Raw genomic sequence first — 20,134 nt, forward strand, 5'->3', positions numbered from 1 at the left:
AAAGGGCACGCTGGACTGGGGCAGAATGAGACCAATTAAGGGGATACATCAACATTAGTCTATACTCCTATAGGTTGGATAGGTCTGCTATATCACACTACTATAAATACCTTACCGAAGGCCAATCACTAAAATTTCACAAATAAGGCCCCGCTGATGCTTTTTAGTATGTGAAAGGGGCGCAGTGTTGGCGATCGCAATGCCACGGTAGCAAACAGTAACTGTGGAATTAGTGGAGTAGATGGTCCAGGAAAAATGCTGATTGGTCCAGATAGATTAAATGTGCAATACAGGTCTGTAAGAGATGCACATTAATTTAGGCGAATATTTGCCTTCACCCTTAACAGACAGTTGCCTGTATGAACTGCAGACACTTCTATGACTCTGGTTTTAAAATAACAATCGTAGCCTCACAGGTAATGCCTCCTACCCCAAAGGTAATGGGCAACAAAATACCTACATAAGCCATTTAAAAATCTGTGGTAAGGTCAGCTCACACCCAGGCGATTTTCCACATGCTAATCCAGCATTGGCCTTCTGTAACCCTCCCAAATCTACAAAGGCCTCGAGTGTAGCAACAATGTGCTGTGTTAGACAAAGAAACTGAAGGAGACCCCAAAGGTTACTTCAGGATTGTAGGAGGTATGAAGAGTTCAGAGCAAGTTTACAGAAAGCACATTTATTCACAAGCAATATAATATTCCTGTGCAAAATTCATGTAGGGGTTCCTGAATTCTAGTATTGAAAGATTCTAGATTCAAACCCCAGCTCCTCAGATCTACGCCTAGCAAACAGTCAGAGTAGTGGATTGAGCAATGTGATATTACTTCACTAGATCTGCAATGCTAGCCCATAACCCTCCCCTTCAAGGGTGGAGTCCATATAGTTTCTAGTCTGAGCAACTCTTCCTCCAGCATATTTAATCAACCACAGATCTTGCCAAGAATCCCGCTTCCCATTGAAAGGCACCAACGTCAAATGCACACATTAATACAATGTCAGAGCATTGACAAGCTGGATACTGAATCATCACGGACTAAAACATTCTAGAATACCTCGACCTTTTGAACAGAATCAAGTAAAGCTTCGCCAACTGATATATGTGAAATCTATAAAAGAACAAAGGACCAATCTGTTAGGACAGAGATCCGACGAGGTGGAGCAAAAAACATCCATCCACTTAACAAGCTGGAATCAGGAGACTGACAAGGAGGCATGATGGGAGGACTGATCCTTTCCTAATACTAGAAATCAAGCTCTACTCCTAGTAAAAGGGGTACTTGTCAGGATGTCTAAACATAAATGAAGCCCTCAGACCGGAATCCTAACCTAGTGCTTCCCTGCCTCTCAAAAGAAAGACAAAAGATCCAGTTGTGGGAACTAGGCACTAAGGGGAAAGCTGCCTTCCGACCTTCCCTCCTCCCCCTAACCCTATGCTTCCATCAGAAGCCCGGACCCATGCATACAGTTTGTATAGTGCTGAAGTGCAATTCCAGGAGTCCAGTCTCCAGTCTAGGTTGCTCAGTCGTTGTCCCCCCTCTAGGAGATTTTCATCTTTCTTGTCCCCCACTACCTGGTCCAAGTCTCTTACCCACTCAGCACTCTAGTGTTCTTTCCCCCTTTCCCCACTTTTCAGGCATTCCTGCTCAGCCCCCACTCTGGGGTTGTCCTCATTCTCCACTGTGGGGTTTGCTCCTCTCTGGGGCTGCTCCGCCCACTCATATGCTGTGCCTCACTGCACTCCAACCAATTAGACCCCCCCCCCAAAAACGTTGAGGGACGTGCAGATTTTTCTACCGATTGCTTCTTCTAGGGACATACCTCTAGCAGGTTGGTTTACTAATCTCCAGAGCCTGGGCATAGGACGCGTCAGAAGCAGAGCAACATCATTAAAAAGGGCTATACAGTTATACAACCTAGCCCCTACAGATCCCATAAAGGAATTTCTGTCTGGGGAAGGGAATAGTTTCTTACCTGTAACTCCATTTGTCCAGCATTGGCATCTTTCATTGATTCACATGCTTAGAATATTCCCAGTCTGACGATGGGGAATATTCTAAGCATGTGAATCCATGAAAAATCCAATGCTGGAGAGAGATGAACGCTCTAGGGTTTTCCTGTTACTTAAGGGGGTGGAGAGGTGGGGGGGGGGGGGAAGAGTCCCCTGTAAAGGATTCCTGATAAAACTGCTCCCTAAGGTGCATAGTGGGCTCACCTCTTTAGTCCAAAGGGGGATGGATGGCTCCCCCTTGGGTACGAGGAGACTAGCTCCTTGGATTCTCCACAGACAATGACAAAAATGCTCGAAAAGTTCATGAATGCAGATCGTGCGGTCAAAACATTGCAGCAAGGGGAGTGTACGTCACGATAAGAATATAAGATTTAATGGAGCTCCATTTCAGTGGCTGAATCCAATGACAACTAGCCAGCTTCCATGCATCACAAATCCGATTCATATTTAGAGTGCGCTGCGCTGCTGCAGTTTTTCAATCCATCTGGAGAAAAGCCCACCCCGGCACCATGACCCATATTTACCACTTTCCAGCTTCCTGATTTTTAAGAAGTGGGAGAAAAAGTATTAATAAATATCTTTGAAAGTACTTACATTAAAACGAGAGTTCCACCCAATGTGAGCCACATGCCTGAAAGAAAAAATAAACAATCAGGTACAGCAAGCTGGAATATCAACAGCTTATCTTTCATAGGTACATACTAACAAAATACAAGTGCATAGATTATAGCGGTGCCCATTCAGGATGGTTGCCAGTACCTAAGATTCTCCAGCTAGGTACAGAGGAAGCACAGCAATGACGGATCTGGTTTCCTATGCTACTCCAGATGAATGCATCACAGTTAAAGCAGTTGGCTCGGAGGAGGCAGCCAGCCTGCTCTTCACAGCAGGAACCAGGGCAATAAGAGTACCACCACCAAAGGGGGGTAATTACAGTACTTTACGTGTTAAATAGTAAACAAGCCAGACCTATCGCCAGTGCCCAAGTGTGCTAGGTGTACGGTATAAAAAGGGTGTATTGGTGGAGATTGGATGGATAAGGGTGACGAGTACGATGCGTACTGTGACAAATCTAGTGATTGTGTCACTGCTTCCCTGGAGGGAACCATGCCTTATGTGGCCAGGGAAAGGCAGAAGCTACCCGACAGACCCTAGTGGTGGCTATATGAGCGAAGACCACATGAGGCCAGTGAACTCTTGGGTGGGCCACAGGAGATGGGGTGGAGGCTTAGTCTCTGGTAGCACCCACATTCTCCCCCCCCTTCATTTCTGTATGGCATACTGTAGTGTGGGTGTAGAATCTCCAGTCATGACCAATCACCATTGTATTTACATTCCCTTTGCTTGGTAACACCGAGAGGAGGAAGAGGGCTGGAGTAATGAAGATTAAGATCACTAGAACTGGAACGCAAACGCCTTCTAGTTCTTGGAAAAGGTTAACAAGTGGCGGGAAATTAAATGCACAACACCTGGAGAGAAGGATAGACTCACATTGGTCGGGACACTGGAGGAGAGCAGGTTGCAGTGTGGAGCCGAGAAGCTGCTGAAGTGCCGTCCATGGATGTCTGAAAGCGGATGTTGTGCTGCGCTTGTGCCACAGACAGCAGGAGCTGTCAGGTAAAGGAGGCAAAGTGGGAACCGGGGAGCAGAAGGTACACTCCCAACCGGCAAGCAAGCAGCAGCAATGGTAAGACCCAAAGGATGCTGAAGCCACCGTTTGAGACCGGTGAGCACAGAGTGAGGGTGGGACCCCGGGGCACTTCATGCCAGATGCCCCCTACCATTGATGTACTTCATAAGTCCAAATGGGGAAGCTGGGAAACCGTGGCGATTGAGAAAGACCAGGACAACTGAAGAGAGGTCAGTGACAATATATGAAATGTATAATTAAACTATCTTGGAACTATATCTAAAAGAAGTCTATTACTGATGAGAAGTGAGTCTGGTATCCACACTCAAATAGTGAACCAAATAAAGTCATGGCAAGAGAGTGAACCAGGCATACAGCTAGTCTGGAACGCACACCCAATCAAATCTGTTGTACTTGGGGCGCGGGAAGGGGAAAGCAGTACCCCAAATATGTGGAATCTAGCGCAAGGTAGTCTCCCTTTCCATTTGCTGTGAAGTCAGTAAATTGTGAAAAGGTCAGGAGAAGCATATCCCTTAGCATGTTAATTGTGACATCTAAACATTGTCGAGGAGCTAAGAAAATTGTGAGTTGTAAAATGTGGAGAAGCCAAGGAAATTCAGGGTAGGAAGCATAACTTTGGACACTGCATTGTGGCAGTGTGAAATCTGTGAATTGTGAAAAAGCTAAGAAAGCTCAGGGGCAGAGGCATACAGCTTGAGCCTGTGAATTGTGGAACTGTGAAAACCGCAAAGGGAAGACTCATACCCATTTAGATTGTAAAAAGGTAACTCAAAAGGCGGTCAAGAGAGATCATACATATTGAGTTAACTGTAAAACAGGGGAAGAGTATTCCCCTTGAGATTGTGGAGTATGTTCATGTGAAAGTGAGGAACATAGTAAAGATGGAGCAATCCAGGGGAAGGGAAGACCCCCTTGTACAGGTGGAATTTGTATTTATTTTTCTTTCACACTTTAGAACTTTATTTGGAGAGAAGCTGTAGGTGAACAGCTATAATATTTTCCCCTTCACCTTATATTGAGTTTACTGTGTGAGGGACAGGTTAGGAATTTGGACACAGGCCAGATAACCTTTTGTTTTGGACTCTGACAGACATTCGTTAGTTTTGTTGAAACCCCTCCTACAGTTTTGCTTGGATGCATGAAGTTACTGAATGTTTGAAGGTTCCGAGTGATTGTTAAATCCTTCCGGCAGTGTTGAGGGGAATCCCTTGGGCTCAGACGACTCGCTAGTCCTCTTTCTTTGCCCTTGGGCTCAGCCTCCGCCTCCCGCCTCGCTTTCATCCCGCATCAGGCACTTCTGTGCTGGATCGGCGGCCCGCGCAGCGGGCGGGCGCAGCGGGTGCGCCGCCGGCGTGCTTAAGGCAAGCCCGTCTGTGCCCGGACGTGCTGGAAGGGATACTTAGATAGAAATCTCTTAACTTCTTTGGCGCATCCCAACACCAGGTGGCCAATTGGCTGGAACCACAACACAGCCTCACCCACCTCCTCCCCCACTAGAAGTACTCATAGCATTGAGCCCACGCTGGATACCCCCACTCTGTGCCTGCTCAACACAAGGTCCCTTCCAGCTCACACGGGTGAGATCTGGGACCTGTTAACAAATAGGCAACCAGCCCTCTTATGCTTAACCGAAACTTGGCCGACACCGAGCTCGGCGCCTACGGTAGTGCAAGCCCTCCCCCCCAATTACCGCATCACCCACTATGATCGCCTGCCCCCCAAGCGCGGTGGAGGCATTGCAGTTATTTTTAGAGACAAGTACACGGTTAGCCAGATACCTTGCTCACATACACTTAATATGGAAGCCCTCCTCTGTCGATGCGAGTTGTCAACATCTTGTGTCACCCACCTCCTGCTTGTCTACCGCCCCCCGGGCCCTATAGGAACTTTTGGGAAGGGCTTAGCTGACCTTATTGCTGCCCTAAACCTGCAGTATACCAATCTCGTGGTATTAGGTGATTTAAATCTGCATTTTAACCCTCCAAGATCAGTTGAACTCAACTTGCTTTTGGATAGCCTCTCTGATCTTGATTTCTGTCCTTTGATCCAAGCACCCACTCACCTGCATGGAAATACTCTGGACATGGTATTTGCCAATGATATTCTACTCGGCCCAGGCCTTATTGAGCCAGTGACCTGGTCTGATCACTATCTGATTTCATGCCCGTTCATTCTAGCCACTCCTGTTTGTAAAGTTCTCCCCCCAAGACGCTACTTCGCTCCTGGCGATCAGTTGATCCCAAGGCACTTGGTGCCTGTGTCATCTCCAAGTGCACCTCTTTGGGACCTGTATCTTTATCTACGCTCTCAATATTGCTGCTGTCCGCCGCCAATGTTTTTGCTCCACCTAAACTTAACCAGAGTCAGAGATTACTCTCTCAGCCCTGGTTTACTGATCAGCTTAAAAGCGCCCGCCTACTACTCAGACAAGCTGAACGCAAATGGCGGACTAGTTATGACCCTTTACTTAAAGACTTGTACAAGCTTAGTCTTTCTACCTACTTAGCCAATGTCAAACTGGCCAAAGCCACTTTTTTTGCTCAAAAAATTGAAAGTGCTCTATGTAAACCTAAAACACTATTCTCTATTGTCCAATCACTCTCCTCCTCTGAACCCCTTACTTCTACGGTTAAACCATCGCAAAAGCTATGCAATGACCTGGCATTGTTTTTTATCACGAAAATCGATGTGATACGATCTAACATCGCCAAATCTCCCGCTATGCATTCTTCCGGCACTACCAGCTTTGTGCCACTCACCCTCACTGACCCCCCCCTGCCAGCTGGTCTACCTTTCCTCTATTCACTGAGGCAGAGGTTCTAGCAGCGATCCTTAAAATTAAATCCTCCTCTCCAGAGGATGCTATTCCGGCAAGTATGATGAAGACAATTGCCCCAGACATTCTGTTAGACGTCACAGTGGCTATAAATAACTCCTGCCAGTGTGGTTTGGTTCCGCCGGAACTCAAATCTGCTAGGGTTATTCCCCTGCTTAAGAAGCCGTCTCTTGATCCCACTATCCCTTCTAATTTTCGCCCCATATCCCTGCTCCCGTTCTTGTCTAAACTCTTGGAATCTTTGGTCACGCCCCTTCTGTCCTCCTTTCTGGAATCTTCTAAGATCTTCAACCCTGCCCAGGCAGGCTTTAGGCCAGGAAGAGGGACGAAGAGTGTGCTTGTCTCAGTGCAAGACGATATGTCCAGACTTGCGGACGCAGGTGGAGTTGGAGCTTTGATCTTGCTGGATCTGTCCGCCACATTTGATACGGTGGACCATCCTATCCTCCTCTCACGTCTAGCACAGATCGGGATTTCTGGATCAGTCCTGGCTTGGTTTACCTCTTTTCTTGCAGACCGCACTCAGACCCTTGCTATGCCCCCTTTCCTCTCTGTCCCTTGTGCCCTCACCTGTGGTGTCCCCCAGGGATCCTCTCTTTCCCCCATCTTATTCAATATTTATATATGGGCACTGGTCTGCCTTATCCGCTTGTATGGACTTAATTGTTATTCCTACGCGGATGATACTCAAATCCTGATCCGAAAGCCTGATCCGTTTGGATCAGGATCATACCAAGGTCTCAGCTTCTCTTCATGACTGTCTGACATCAGTCGGTGTCTGGATGGACCAAAATTGGCTCAAGCTCAATGGCGATAAAACTGAGGTGATGCTGGTGGGTTGTCCTCCCAGCCCATCATTATGGACCCCTGCTTTTTGGCCTACTTCACTAGGCCCCCTGCCCTGCCCAGTGGACAAAGTAAAGAACTTAGGGGTCATTCTTTCCACCTCCCTGTCCATGACAAATCAGGTCTCAACGGTCTGCCAATCCGCCCACCAACAGATTAGGGTACTTAAGAGGGTCCCCCCTATGATCCCAGAGGCTATGCACCCTCCTGTGGTGGCTGCATTAGTCCTCTCACGGTTGGACTATTGTAACTCCCTATACCTCGCTCAGCCGGCAGGCCTTCTCCAACGTCTCCAACGCATGCAGAACCTGGCAGCCAGACTGGCCACAGGTTCTCCCTATGGAGCACATATCTCGCCAGTGCTTCGCCAACTCCACTGGCTCCCAGTGGCCCAGCGAGTTAAGTTCAAGTCACTGTGTATGGTCCACCGAGCAATCCAGGGCCTAGGTGCCGAGTTTCTTCAAACCAAATTTGTCCGTTATATCCCGGAACGCAATCTTCGTTCCCTGAACACCAACCTCTTGGTGGTTCCTAGGTATAACCGGGAAAGACTCGGTGGCAGAGCCTTTTCCATTGCTGCGGCCAGGCTGTGGAACACTCTCCCACTACCACTCAAGTCTACCTCTAACCATTTGGCTTTCAGGAAAGCTCTGAAAACTACTTTATTTTAGCTTTTTGACTATTACTGTTCTTCCTGTTTGGTAGCTTCCTCAACCAGCGCCATGATGCCCTTGGGCGACCGTGCGCTCTACAAGTTCAGGTAACATAACAGTTAAGGATACGTAGGCTTTCCCCAAACCTCCCTTTTATTTGATTAATGAAAGTAACTATCACCATAAGTGCCACTGTGAGTCTTACTCTTGATCCCTCGTAGTACACATGTGGTTGTACAAGTGGATGTATGCATTATTGTAGTGATGTACACAGGGAAGAAACAGTCATCAATACTTGAACTGCAAGCTTCAATCTCTTATCCTTGTGCGCACATTTCCCTCTTTTCACATCAGCTGTCAGAGATAAACTGTACAACATGAGGTTTGAGAATACAAGTCAATGTAACCGTATCCTTTGGGCTCAAATTGTATCCATTATGAGAACATCCGTTGGTTGCCAGATTCAATTTAGCCTCCAATCTCCATTTTGCCTGAACCTTTTCGCTCCTCTGCAAGAAACACCCTAATTAAAGCTTTTTGGGCATTACACTACAATAAACGTCCTATTCTACAAATAAAGACACTTCCAATGACAGCCGTTATATGGGGAGCGAACATGGGAAAACTCTGCAGAGGAGAGTTTTTTTGCGCATCCTCATTCAATGGCCTTTCCTGCTAAACAGAATACAGGGGAATACAAGTCAATGTACCTGTATCCCTTGGGCTCAAATCATACCCATTGGAAGGACATTGGTTTTCTAGATTAACTCTAGCCTCATATTGTATTTAATATGAACGTTTAAACTCCTCTTCTAGAGTCACTGCAGTGAATAATTTTGGGCATTTAACTACTGTTATCTGGGGGGTTGAGGGCATACTGTTGATTGTTCTGCCCCCCTACCATGGCTGAGGAAGTAAGGAGACACTGGATGCGTAGGACTATGGACGGTACACCTATGAGCTGCACCGCATCTGCTCAGGCACCGCTTCAACTCCACCACCCTGCCACTCGCCCCAACTGCCAAGGAATTGGATTTGAACCCCACACTGCTTGGTATGACGCAGTGAGGCGGACAGCCAGCAGGTGAGGAGGAGACGCTCTAGATACGGCTTGATCCCGCTACACACCTTCCCCCTTACTCGAACTAAGCACAAAATCTGAAATTTGTTAGAGCTCAATGCAGGCATATTTCTAGTCCATCCTTCCCTCCAATTGTTCCTCCCGTCATTAGACGGACCTCCCATCACTTCACTATCCAATACCCTCAGTTCAACATTCATTACACGTGACTACCTGAATCCTCCTTTTCACCTAAATTGCCTCGTGTAGACAATGCTACTCCAGAACTCCATCTCTTGACATGTCTCTAGTTGCTTCAATAGTCACATCGCCCAACAATCCATCACAATCCATCTCAACCATCCTATTCCCTTCATTTGTATTCCATTCTGCTTCATGACATTTTACGAATTGCCTCAGACTTGATTTAGTTCCCTTGCTTAATTGCAAACGTTATAATTATTTTCTAACTCTTTTGGGGGTGGAGGTGACAAATAAGGCACCCTTTTCCTCTCCCATGCATTTCTTATGCAATCTGTGTTGGCTCCACACAAACATGCATCTTCTATTCGAACCATCTTGTGTTACTTTTGACATACCCCCCTATTGATCAATTCATCCCCATTTAATCTAATGGGTGCAGACGTTCCTATCCATTCTGGTGCCATTTAACTCACTGGCCTCCGTTTCAAGGCTATAAATGCAGTGACTCCTGTGGCAGTGTGTGGAATCGCAGTCCGTTTGGACTAGCATGCCCAAAAGCCTGAAGAGGAAACCCCTCTGGGCATTGAACAGTCCACAAGATCTAGCTGGCTTCCACCCAATTTGCCTCTGAGAAACGTAGGGTGCTCTACCAGTCCCTTAATGAGGGCTAAGACAGGGCTAGATGAAAATGTTATTCTGTAGTTCTGAATTGTGATTGTAGGATGTTTAAGGCCCATAAAAATAAATGTTTAGCTTTTCTCCTGTAATCCAATGCCCTCCATTAGCAAGGATTCCAGAAGACCAACTCAGCCAGTAAGTATGGTACACAGTTTCGTTTTACCACGGTTTAGTCTTACCACGAACATACCTAGTGCCTTTTTATTGCCTTCACACCAACTTGCCAAATGATGATCGCCATACATGGAACCTACTGAATATTACGTCTGTGCGAAATCACAAGCGGACACCAATTGGTTTCAGTTACACCGGTATCAGAGGCCACATTAGCTGGACAGCCTATATTAATTGGGAGCACCCATGATCATTTCCCAGACTAGGGATTCCAAACGTGCTCCATTACATCTGCAGCGGTTGCAAAAAGGGAGCCTAGTCACCCTACAAGAACTTCTCTTCCGACCCTCTAGTATTATCCTGGGATGTTAATTGGGTATTAATCATGTGCACTGTTTTTGATCAAAGGACCATTTTGCTAGAAATCTTTCAGAGAGCCCTATATTAAGACTGACAAAACCAGACACGTAGCCTATATTTTCCCCAATAGACTGTCTGCACACAGTGCCAAAGGTTTCCATTTCCGGCATAGACTCTGAAGGGTTCTGATCCAGGAAATCAGGTTATCAGCTAACTTTGGTGTTGCATATTCAAAGCCTTTGCATTTGATGTTCGCTAGGCTATCATTAGATTAGCAGGCATTCAGGAGTAGCACCTACATAGAGCTTCCAGGACAAGCCTGAATCTTCTACTGAACCCAAATGGCTCTAGAACAGTAAAAAAAATAGCCATTCTAGATTGTCAAAGGTTTCCAATGAAGCACTGTAGTACGATATCTCGTATGGGCATGCCTGATCTGTACTTCATGAACTCTGTTGTCTTTTGAAACCAGAAAGTTGTTGGCCATCTTAAAAATGGCATTGGTCAGGATTTTGTTAAATATGGAGGAGAGAAATAAGAGCTGGTTGAGCACTGAGGGGGATATTTCCATGGCTTGTGAACAACTTAAAATGTGTTGCCCATCTGAATCTTATGGGACAATCTCTGGGCAAAAGGACTGGTAAAGTAATTTTCGGAGCCGGTGCTCAGAATGTTTGCTTTTGGGAGACTGCCTATTCTGTAACCCAGGCCTGCAGGGAACATACCCAAATTATCAGCAACTCCCAAACAGGCTTTCCATTAAGGGATGCCAATCACAGTTGCAGACACGTGAGGTCTGACCTCCAACAACCAGCTGATATGATCCCTAAGAGCCAGAGAGCTGTGTTAACATTTGGCCCCGAGCAGCCTAGTTCAAAGCTTGTTCCGACAATGCATGTCATGATAACCTGTTCTGTGTTTTATTCCCCCACTTTGAGAGTCCAGAGCCATCGCTTTTGGCTCCCTGCACCTTTCACAAAGGAGGAATATCAAAACTAAAACCAGTGTCTGGGGTTGCTGTTGGTACTCTTAATCAAAAAGGAGGTTGGTCTGTCATTTTGGTGCTGGACTGCCCTTCTGGGCGGGACAAATACTGATGTGCAAATGGATATTCTTCCTTTGTGAAAAGTACAGTGAGCTAAAGATGAAGGCTGCAGACTCTCAAAGTGGAATAAAGCCACAGAACAGGTTATCATGCCATGTTCTTTCTAGAGAGGGGCACCTGCTACCTTTTTTGTAATTAGTAACTGGAACAATGTTTTAGAAAGTCACAATTGCTTTACATAACATGCCCAACATTACATCACATCAAATGGTAGGGGAACTAGGTTAGAATATTGGAACTGCCCTGTCCAATGTTTACAAAGTGGATGGTTTAGTGTGATGTCACTTTTGGAACACAGTGCAATTACGGACTCAAATAGAGATACGATATGAACCCCTAAAGGGAAGACAAACTATAAAAGTCCAAATACCAGATTTCAGGGAATTTACAGACTGAAGGGGATAGAAAGAAGAATTGACAAAAGGAGAACATAATAGCTGACTGTCCTTTTAAATCATTTTGGATTGCTGCCAGACCACTGTGAGATCCCTATATGCTGTTCAACCTTGGATCTTCCTCAGTGGAAAAGGAAGCAGACAGGCCAAATACATAAGGAGAGAAACGGGTGGCCGCTCACATCTTGCTGACCGATGGCCACCCAAGGGGGAGAAATCGTCCCGTCCTGGAAAGGGTACCCACCTATCTGAGACAGTCAAAGAAAATACATTAAGCACGTACGAAGGGAAGAGATAATTCTGAGGGGCAGGGCATGCTTTCAAAGGGAAAGTGACTCCTAGCCCTTGGTGGGTAGTTAGATTAACTGTACATTTGGGAAATCTGTAATTATTTATTAGTTTAAAAGCTTCTGGAAACATTGGACAGAATTCACCCAAATGGTGAATATGTTGGGAGATCCAATGACAGAGTACGGACTGAGCCAAATTGCTCACTTTGCACATGCCTAGAAAAATATATTTAAATCATTTCCTGGTTATTTCACCCAGCATTTGAAATGGTCCATTGGAAAATGACAATGTGCCCTTCCTAAACATTCATGCAATAGAAACCCCATTGAAGGGAACCTAGCAAATATACATGTTAAAGTGCACATTTGCATGCAGGAATTTCAAGCAGCCAGTCTTTGAATTGAATTTCCAAAACGGTTTGAAAATACATCCCTTTTTTACTCTGTCAGCATTTAAATCAAATAAAATTAGATTTAGATAGGTAGGGATGTGGATTTAATTTAGGTGCAGATGCAGATTTAATTTTCTCATCCATAAAATAAAAGCTGTCCTGAACCATGATTCACACTACAATCCATGTTGAATGTGCGCAGAGGGTAAACCAAAAGTACATTTGGTGACATGTATGCTTTAAAAAAAAAAAAAAAAAAAAAAAAATCGGTCTATATCCAAGTTAAATGCAGCTTTGGCAATTGAAGCAGTGCATTGATCATTCATCATTGTAGTACTTCGGGACATCTGGTTTTCCTAGAGAATGATAAAGATGTACAATTGGTTTATATTTTAAGGTGATTTGCTTTTTTCTTTTAAATAAACCTGAGCAGACCTGTGCGTTTCTTGTCCCAAAAGGGGAGGGTGGCTGGGGAACAGCAATGCTAACCTTAAGTGCCAAGGACAAGCTCTCTCGTCCTTGGCATTACGTTCAATAGCTTATTCTTTTTGGCACTTCATTTCGCAAAAAAAAAAAAATCCTCACTTCCCAGGGGTTGGAATTCTTTCAATTTCACGTTGGCACACTTAATGCGTGCCGACATGAAACAAAGTAATTTTCACTGCAGCAGACGAACCAAAGGAGAGTGTCCACCTTTCTCTCCCATCGTCCTGCAGCACTATTGTGCCGTTCAGATCGAGGTAGGCCTTGTTGGAAAGGGGACACTCTTCCCTTTCCAATACCTTTTTTTTTAAGCTTTGCTGGCCGTGGATTGGGCGCAGAGTGCTCGATCTGCACCCAGCAATGCCACTAGATCACCAGGGATCTGTTTGTAAAGTGCGGGAAAGGGAGCTGCTTACTATGTAAGCGGCCCTCTCCTCCCCCCACCCCCCGCCCCCGTCCCCGTCCCCCAAAGCATGGGGCCACATGTATTGGCCATTCTGGGGGCAGATGGGTGACCTGGGGGGGAATAAATTCTGATTTGGATGGGGGGCCACTAGACCAGGACTTTTCTATAATGAAAGGGGGGTGGCTCTATCACCCCCACCCTAAGTGTATGGGGGCACCTCATGTATACCTCCCTGGGGCAGATATCTGCCCCCATGGAGGGCTACATGAGATGCCCCCCACCCATTTGGGGTGTGGGTGGCAGAAGAGGGCCACCAGAAATCATTGCACAGGGGCCTCCTCTCCCTCCCCCCTCCCCCAAGCATGGGGCAGTATGTTTTGCCTACCCTGAGGGCAGATTGGCACAGTAATGTGGCCATCTGCCTCTATGGTAAGGGCAAAAAAAGAATCTACGGTGTTGGGGGTGGGAGGGCACTCTAAACCACATGCAACTTGTATAATGAAAAGGGAGGTGGCCCTCTCCCCCTCCACCCCAAATGGATGGGGGGGCCCTTGTGTAGCCCTCTCTGAGTGCAGATTGCTAGTTCAATCTTGCAATCTGCCCTTAGGAAGGGGCACATGTGTTAGACCACCAGGGATGGCATGAAAGGGGGGCCGTGATCAGAGTAGTAATTTGTTTTTGCTGGGGGTGACCATAGGTAAATGTTTTTTTCGTTTACAGCTTTTCCTACGCAAGCAGCTGCAAAATTACGAATACTGTTTTTTTATTATTCTACGATTAGGGCCCATTGTTAGTGGGGTGGGTCGCACTGGGGTTGGATTGTTGGTGTGGGCAGAGGTGGGCTGCCTGGGGAGATATTTTGGTGGGTTGGACAAGTGCAACGTCAGGCCACAAATTGCCCCCCATGCAAGCATAACATTGGTGTTTCCCTGGGAGCGGCCGTCTCCCATGTGGGTTAACCGTCTGCAAGCCTAGGCTGCACCTCTGGCTGTACGCATTACAGATGTCACCTCCCGGAAGGAATGGGGATCCTGCCGGGGCTCCTCGGATCAGCTGCTGGACTTGGGGACGGTCGACCCCACATGGGAGACAAGGCACCCAAGGCTGGAGGCATCACCTCCGACCATCCTAGCATAAAATAAAGCATGGCAATCTGGCAAAGAACAAGTAGTTCACACCCCCAAATTGGATTATACCAAGGTTTTATACCTCATCTATGACATCATCCTACGTGGCAAACTGTAAAACCTATTGGAGGGAGGGATTGGTTAAACATACATATGACTACCTATAGCAGGTAGAAGTGTTAATAACATCATTGGCTGCACGCCTCGGGTTGGTCTTTGCAACATTGTATAGCATGCTGCTACATAGACCCTCTGGTTGGCATGCTTTCCCAACCATGGACTTTTGGCTTGTTCACAGCACATAGCAAAATAAAACTCAGGTGCCAAGGGGAACGTCCGACTACTCCCCACTTTCCCAATTAGCCCATGGCTCATCGGTCAGGCCCAAAGCCAAGGCTTCCCCTTTGTAGTGTACTCCAAAGCCTATTTTCTGTTCTGGGACATTCAAGGGAGTGTAGGCACTTGCACGTTCCAAATGTTCACAAGGCCTAGTAGGACAGCCTCAGGATTTTGCTCATTGTTAATTCAGCCCATGGTCTTATTTTGTACCCTCCCCTTTCACATGCGGGTGCTTTGAAACAATTCCTTGATGTATAAGCGCCTTACAAATGCCTGAACTGCAGTCTGAATTCCTGGCATAAATATAAATGCCATTATCATTGCAGTCTTGCTGAATAATGCATGCTCATTGGTATGTCATTAGAGGCTTCTTTTGACTTTGATGAGAAATAGTTCTCCCTCATCAATCGGCGGAGGCTGAGCAACCTCTTCCTTCTCTGGCATTTATTCATTTTTGGAGATGTGTCTATGTTGAAATCACTTTGAGGAATCACTAATGCAGGAACGTATATGACCACAAGGGAGCATACTGCTCCCCAACTTCTAGGCAGCGGCATGTAAGCTCTAGATTCACAGGCCCAATATCGATCCATCAGCACAGCAGTTCCTCCATTCATTCCTGGTACTTCAAGCACCAGCTTACATCCTTTATTTTCTCCACCCAGAAACCCAGAACCAACCCTTCATTCTTGAAACAGGTCACATTTCTGGTGGTATTATAGAGACTGTTCCTGCTTCATTGTCAACCCATGTTAGTAACTTGGAGTACTTGGCCCAAGAGTCTCACACATTTACTCACCATTTGCACCATGCTTACTGGTTCGTTCTTCAGTAAGCGTGCAGGGCAAGATAACATTCCTTCTTCCCATCCTGTGCTGGTAGCAACACGTCCATACACCAATAGCTGAGCTCTCTCCCAGCATCATGGTACGCCTGATCTTTCCATTAGGTCTGAACGATTCATCCTCTTCATGTCAACAACCCTTACGTAATGGTGTAAATCCTCCATCCAGTCAGTCCATCTCGGTCCCTTCGTGGATTGTGGGGTCATGGTGAAAGGCGGGGGTAGCTGTAGTTGAATTGGCTGCGTCGCGCGTCCTTGTTGAGGCGAGCTGGGCCCGGACCCAGAAGGGGAACCCCCTTCTGCTCATGATGGCTGGTGATGGTAGCTCATGGAGGCGTGGGCGGGATCACCAACACGCGGATGCGGGAAAAACCAAGCGGGCTGTCAGGGCCCAACTGCACACTGCCTCGTGCTTCTGCTCTCGCTGGGGCAGGCGGCCTTCTCCAGGTGGAGCGGAGGGAGGACAGTGGTGGCGCGTGAATGCGCGTGACGGCGGCGTGCAACCGTCGCCAGGACAGGAGGAGGCCCGGATGTGGGTGGACGTGCGTGCGGACTGCCGAGCACGAGTGTGGCGGACTGCCAAGGAAGGAGTTCGGAGGCACGGAGGTGGCGGAGTGCCAAGGAGGAGGAGGACTCTGTCGTGCGCACGGGATGGCCTCGTCGCCAGTGTTATCCACTTGGGCGGGCCAATAAGGAGGACGCGCACACGGAGTGGAAACAAACAATTCTTTATTCATCCCGCGTCTAACAGGAACTGGCGCTCTCGCGCCTTACTCAGAACTCCCCTCTTTTCTTCCCGCTCCCCGCTCCCCGCTACAATAACTCCGCCTTCCCAACGGCGGGGGCCTTGCTCATTAAATCTCGAGTGCCTGGCAACAGATTGGAGGATGGATAAATAGGTTTGCTTGTCCAACCTCATCCTTTCTCCAGCCTGTATGTATTCACATTCGTGTCTTTATATGGAAATGTTCCCCTTGATCGCCATCGTATAGTTGCCCATTTTCTTTCAAATTGTCCTCTGGTTATGCACACTGCTAGATGAAGACACTTTGCATCATGGACAGATCCCTTTCCAATAAATGTTCTGCCTGAATTCATGGCATAGGGGATGAGAGAACACATGTAGCAGCTTTCATCGGACATTCTCTCTCCCACCCCCTTCATGTGTTGGTACCATAGGTCATTTTTATGTGGGCTGAATTATCCATACTTGATCCTGCCCAGCATCTGAAAGACGAACAATTTGTTTAGTAAAATTAGGAAGATGCTGCTCCTGCTTTTTTTTTCTTTTTTTAGGGATCATAAAGGATGTTTCATTGTCCCCCACACTATCTGCATTTGTAATCGTGTCTGAATGCCATAACAACAAGAAAGAAAAGACATAAGACAAAATGAATCACAATTATTTCAGAAAAACTACTTAGAGTAGCGAGTCTCATTTTGGAACCTTCCCATTTTGTTTAAATTCAATATGTAATTGTGCCTCTGTAACTCACTTTTATATCAAGAACTGTAAAACAATTGCCACAATTCTAAAAATAGCATTTCTTGGCAATCCAAAAAACCATCCTATGTCCACGTCATCTTTTCAGAGCTGGGCAAGATTGTAATATGCAAGTGAAAACCGCATACAAGAATATTATGATGGTTAGAATAAAAGACAGTGGGTCAGATTCATAGAATTAAGTGCAGGGTAGGCGCACGTGCCGTGCGCAGAGAAGGAGCATGCACCACGCGTGTGCCATCCGTGGTGCAAAAACAATTGCGTGGCACGCGTATTCATGGATTAACCGAGGCAGTGCAAGGAACATCAAGCTGTGCCAGTAATGCCCCCACGTGCAGCAAAAAGCCCAACATGGTGCAAGCCCCTGCGTCATCTCTGGTCCAGCATACAGCCCCCTCCCAGGCAAATTGCATGAAAATCTGTTGCAGACGGGGCACGTGCCTAGTTTCCACGTGACTTGGCTGGCGTGCATCCGGGCTATGCAATGGTCTCCACGCAATTTGGCTGGGCTGCGTCCAGGCGACGCAATGAGTTCCCACGTGATTTGGCTGGGGTGCCGACATGGGACCCAACCACCAATCACCCGTAACCACCCCTGCAGGCAGCTGCCGCCTCAAGTTTCCCCCCCACTAGTGACGGCAACCTGCAGGCAGGCCCTGTCCCATGTACCACCCCCTCACCCGTGACCGCACACCGGCAGGCCCCACCTCATGTCCCCCACCAACACCTGTGACGGCAACTTGCAAGCATGTCACGTCTCATGGGACACCCCCCACCCAACACTTTAGACCAATATACATTAGAACAGCAATACACATTAAAACAGCACATGTGAAATCAAATGCAACCACACACTGCACACTTCGGGTGCACCTCACCCATCCATCCATTCGTCATGCTCCCAGTACATGCCCCATGGAATCGGAATCCTAAAATTACACGTGCGCACACATGAACATTGGTCAACAGCAGGAACACGTAACTGAGTCAAGGAAGAGTGAAACTTGCACTAAACCATCAAGACCAGACACCACTTTGATTTCAACGGGTAAAAATAGATTTTAAAAAAATTCAGTATTAAAGTCATACTCAGTAAAAACATAAAACTAGCATGAATTAAAGAAACAAAAAGGATGTTAAAAACTCAAACATGTGGTCCATGTCCATTAATGCAAGTTCAAATAAAAACAGAAATGAAAAGAAAACCATTCCTCCATGGTGAACTAAAAATGGACCCCGGAAAAATACAACTATTTACAAACAACCAGGATCCATTTTCCCAAAACATGTCTTATAATCCTAAAAAAATACCATTAAAAAAGGAATTATATACAAAATGTGGAGCAAAGACCAGGAACTACAAAAAATGTGAAAAATAAATGAAACCTACACCCAAAGAACTATATACAATGGCAGCGGGCTAGTAGTCCTCACCATGCTCCCTCTCAGTCTCCGCCAGGGCATCATCGAGCACTGCGTCCACTTCCACTAGGCGGGCCTCTGCTTCCCCCGCTTGTAGGGACTCCACCATGCTCCGCTCGAACTCCCTGCAAGTCTCGAGGACCTCTGCCCGACGCAGGGAATTCTCTGCCCTGGCGATTCGTGCCTCCTGTGCCCGCTGCCCCAATCTGCTGGCCCAAACGCTCCAACATGGAAGACATCCTTGTTGCAAGGTCCACGTTTGCCTCCTGCCCGATGGCCGATACCTGCCCCCTCTGTTGTTGAAAGCCCAGAGTCCTGTCGCCTCCTATGAGCCTGCTGCTGCCAATATGCCTGGTGCCTGCACATCAAGGACAGCCTCTGGGATGACAAACCCCGGAGCTGTCGTGCACGTGTCCTACTCCTTGGTGCCTGCTCTTCCTCCATAGCTCCTGTTGCTGTGGTGACCACATCTGCTGACTCCACCTAGACTCCCGACTATGGCAAGGATGTGATCTCCACCAGACCGACCGCCGGGAGTGGGACAGATACACAGGCGGCCCTGGTGGTATCTGGGCCAGAAGACGGCAGGTAGGACGGCTGGCGCACAGAGGAGGGGGGGGGGGTCACATAAGTGGCCAGCCCATGGACCCATCGCAAGACCATGAACTGTGCTAACCAGTTCAAGAGACGACAGACTTCATCGTGATGACGTGCAAGCCCCTGATTGGAAGCCTGCACCTCATCACAGATGTTGCCTGTATGCCTCGTGATACCGGCTAGCAACGGTTCCACCTGGTACCAAATGGCTTCATCCGCAGGTATTGGTCTGTTTGCATGGATACATGCGCCACATCCGGATGGGTACGGCCTGAGGCATACCCGCAGGTGCATACAGATGCAGTTACAGTCCCAGGGACAGGCATTAGCACAGGTACTTCCTCAAGCGCAACAGACATTAACATCCAAGTACAAGGCACTGAGCACTTCAAGATCATGTACCTACCTCACATGCCTCTTTGGGACTTACACATCTCATTCACACACATCACCCAACAGTTATGCAACAGCCCATGCATCACGTCAGAGTGCACATGAGGCTAATTTGGCAGCAGGAGTCAATCACACATTCAAATGCCCATGTGTCAAATATCCATGAGTGTTGGCCAGTCACATTCCCTTCCCTGACACATGCACATGCACACCATGCATGCCCATGATGTTGATGAAAGCACATGCGTAACACCACTCACATGCCCCAGTACAGACACATGCATGCAAACATGTGCATATTGCTACATGATTGTGTGCATCACGCATTGCAACCCAAACACCATTGCTGTCACATGTTTGAATGGACGCACATGCAGCACTGCCTGGGACATGTACACAGACCTCTGTACAAGAGGCATGCCAT

The 20,134-nt window shown here is 47.2% G+C and overlaps 1 protein-coding gene across 2 annotated transcripts in view; it reads right to left on the reverse strand.

The window, feature by feature from the left end:
* The window catches only part of LOC138565871 (uncharacterized), a 308,555-nt gene that overhangs the window by 227,780 nt on the left and 60,641 nt on the right, over positions 1-20,134 (reverse strand). For both annotated transcript variants that reach the window (XM_069643024.1, XM_069643025.1), the window contains exon 3: positions 2,606-2,642. In XM_069643024.1, the coding sequence (XP_069499125.1) occupies positions 2,606-2,642 (37 nt within the window). The remainder of the gene's footprint in view (positions 1-2,605; positions 2,643-20,134) is intronic.

This window comes from Ambystoma mexicanum, chromosome 2p, assembly GCF_040938575.1.
Source record: "Ambystoma mexicanum isolate Mex_15411 chromosome 2p, UKY_AmexF1_1, whole genome shotgun sequence".
Classification (NCBI taxonomy): Eukaryota; Metazoa; Chordata; class Amphibia; order Caudata; family Ambystomatidae; genus Ambystoma; species Ambystoma mexicanum.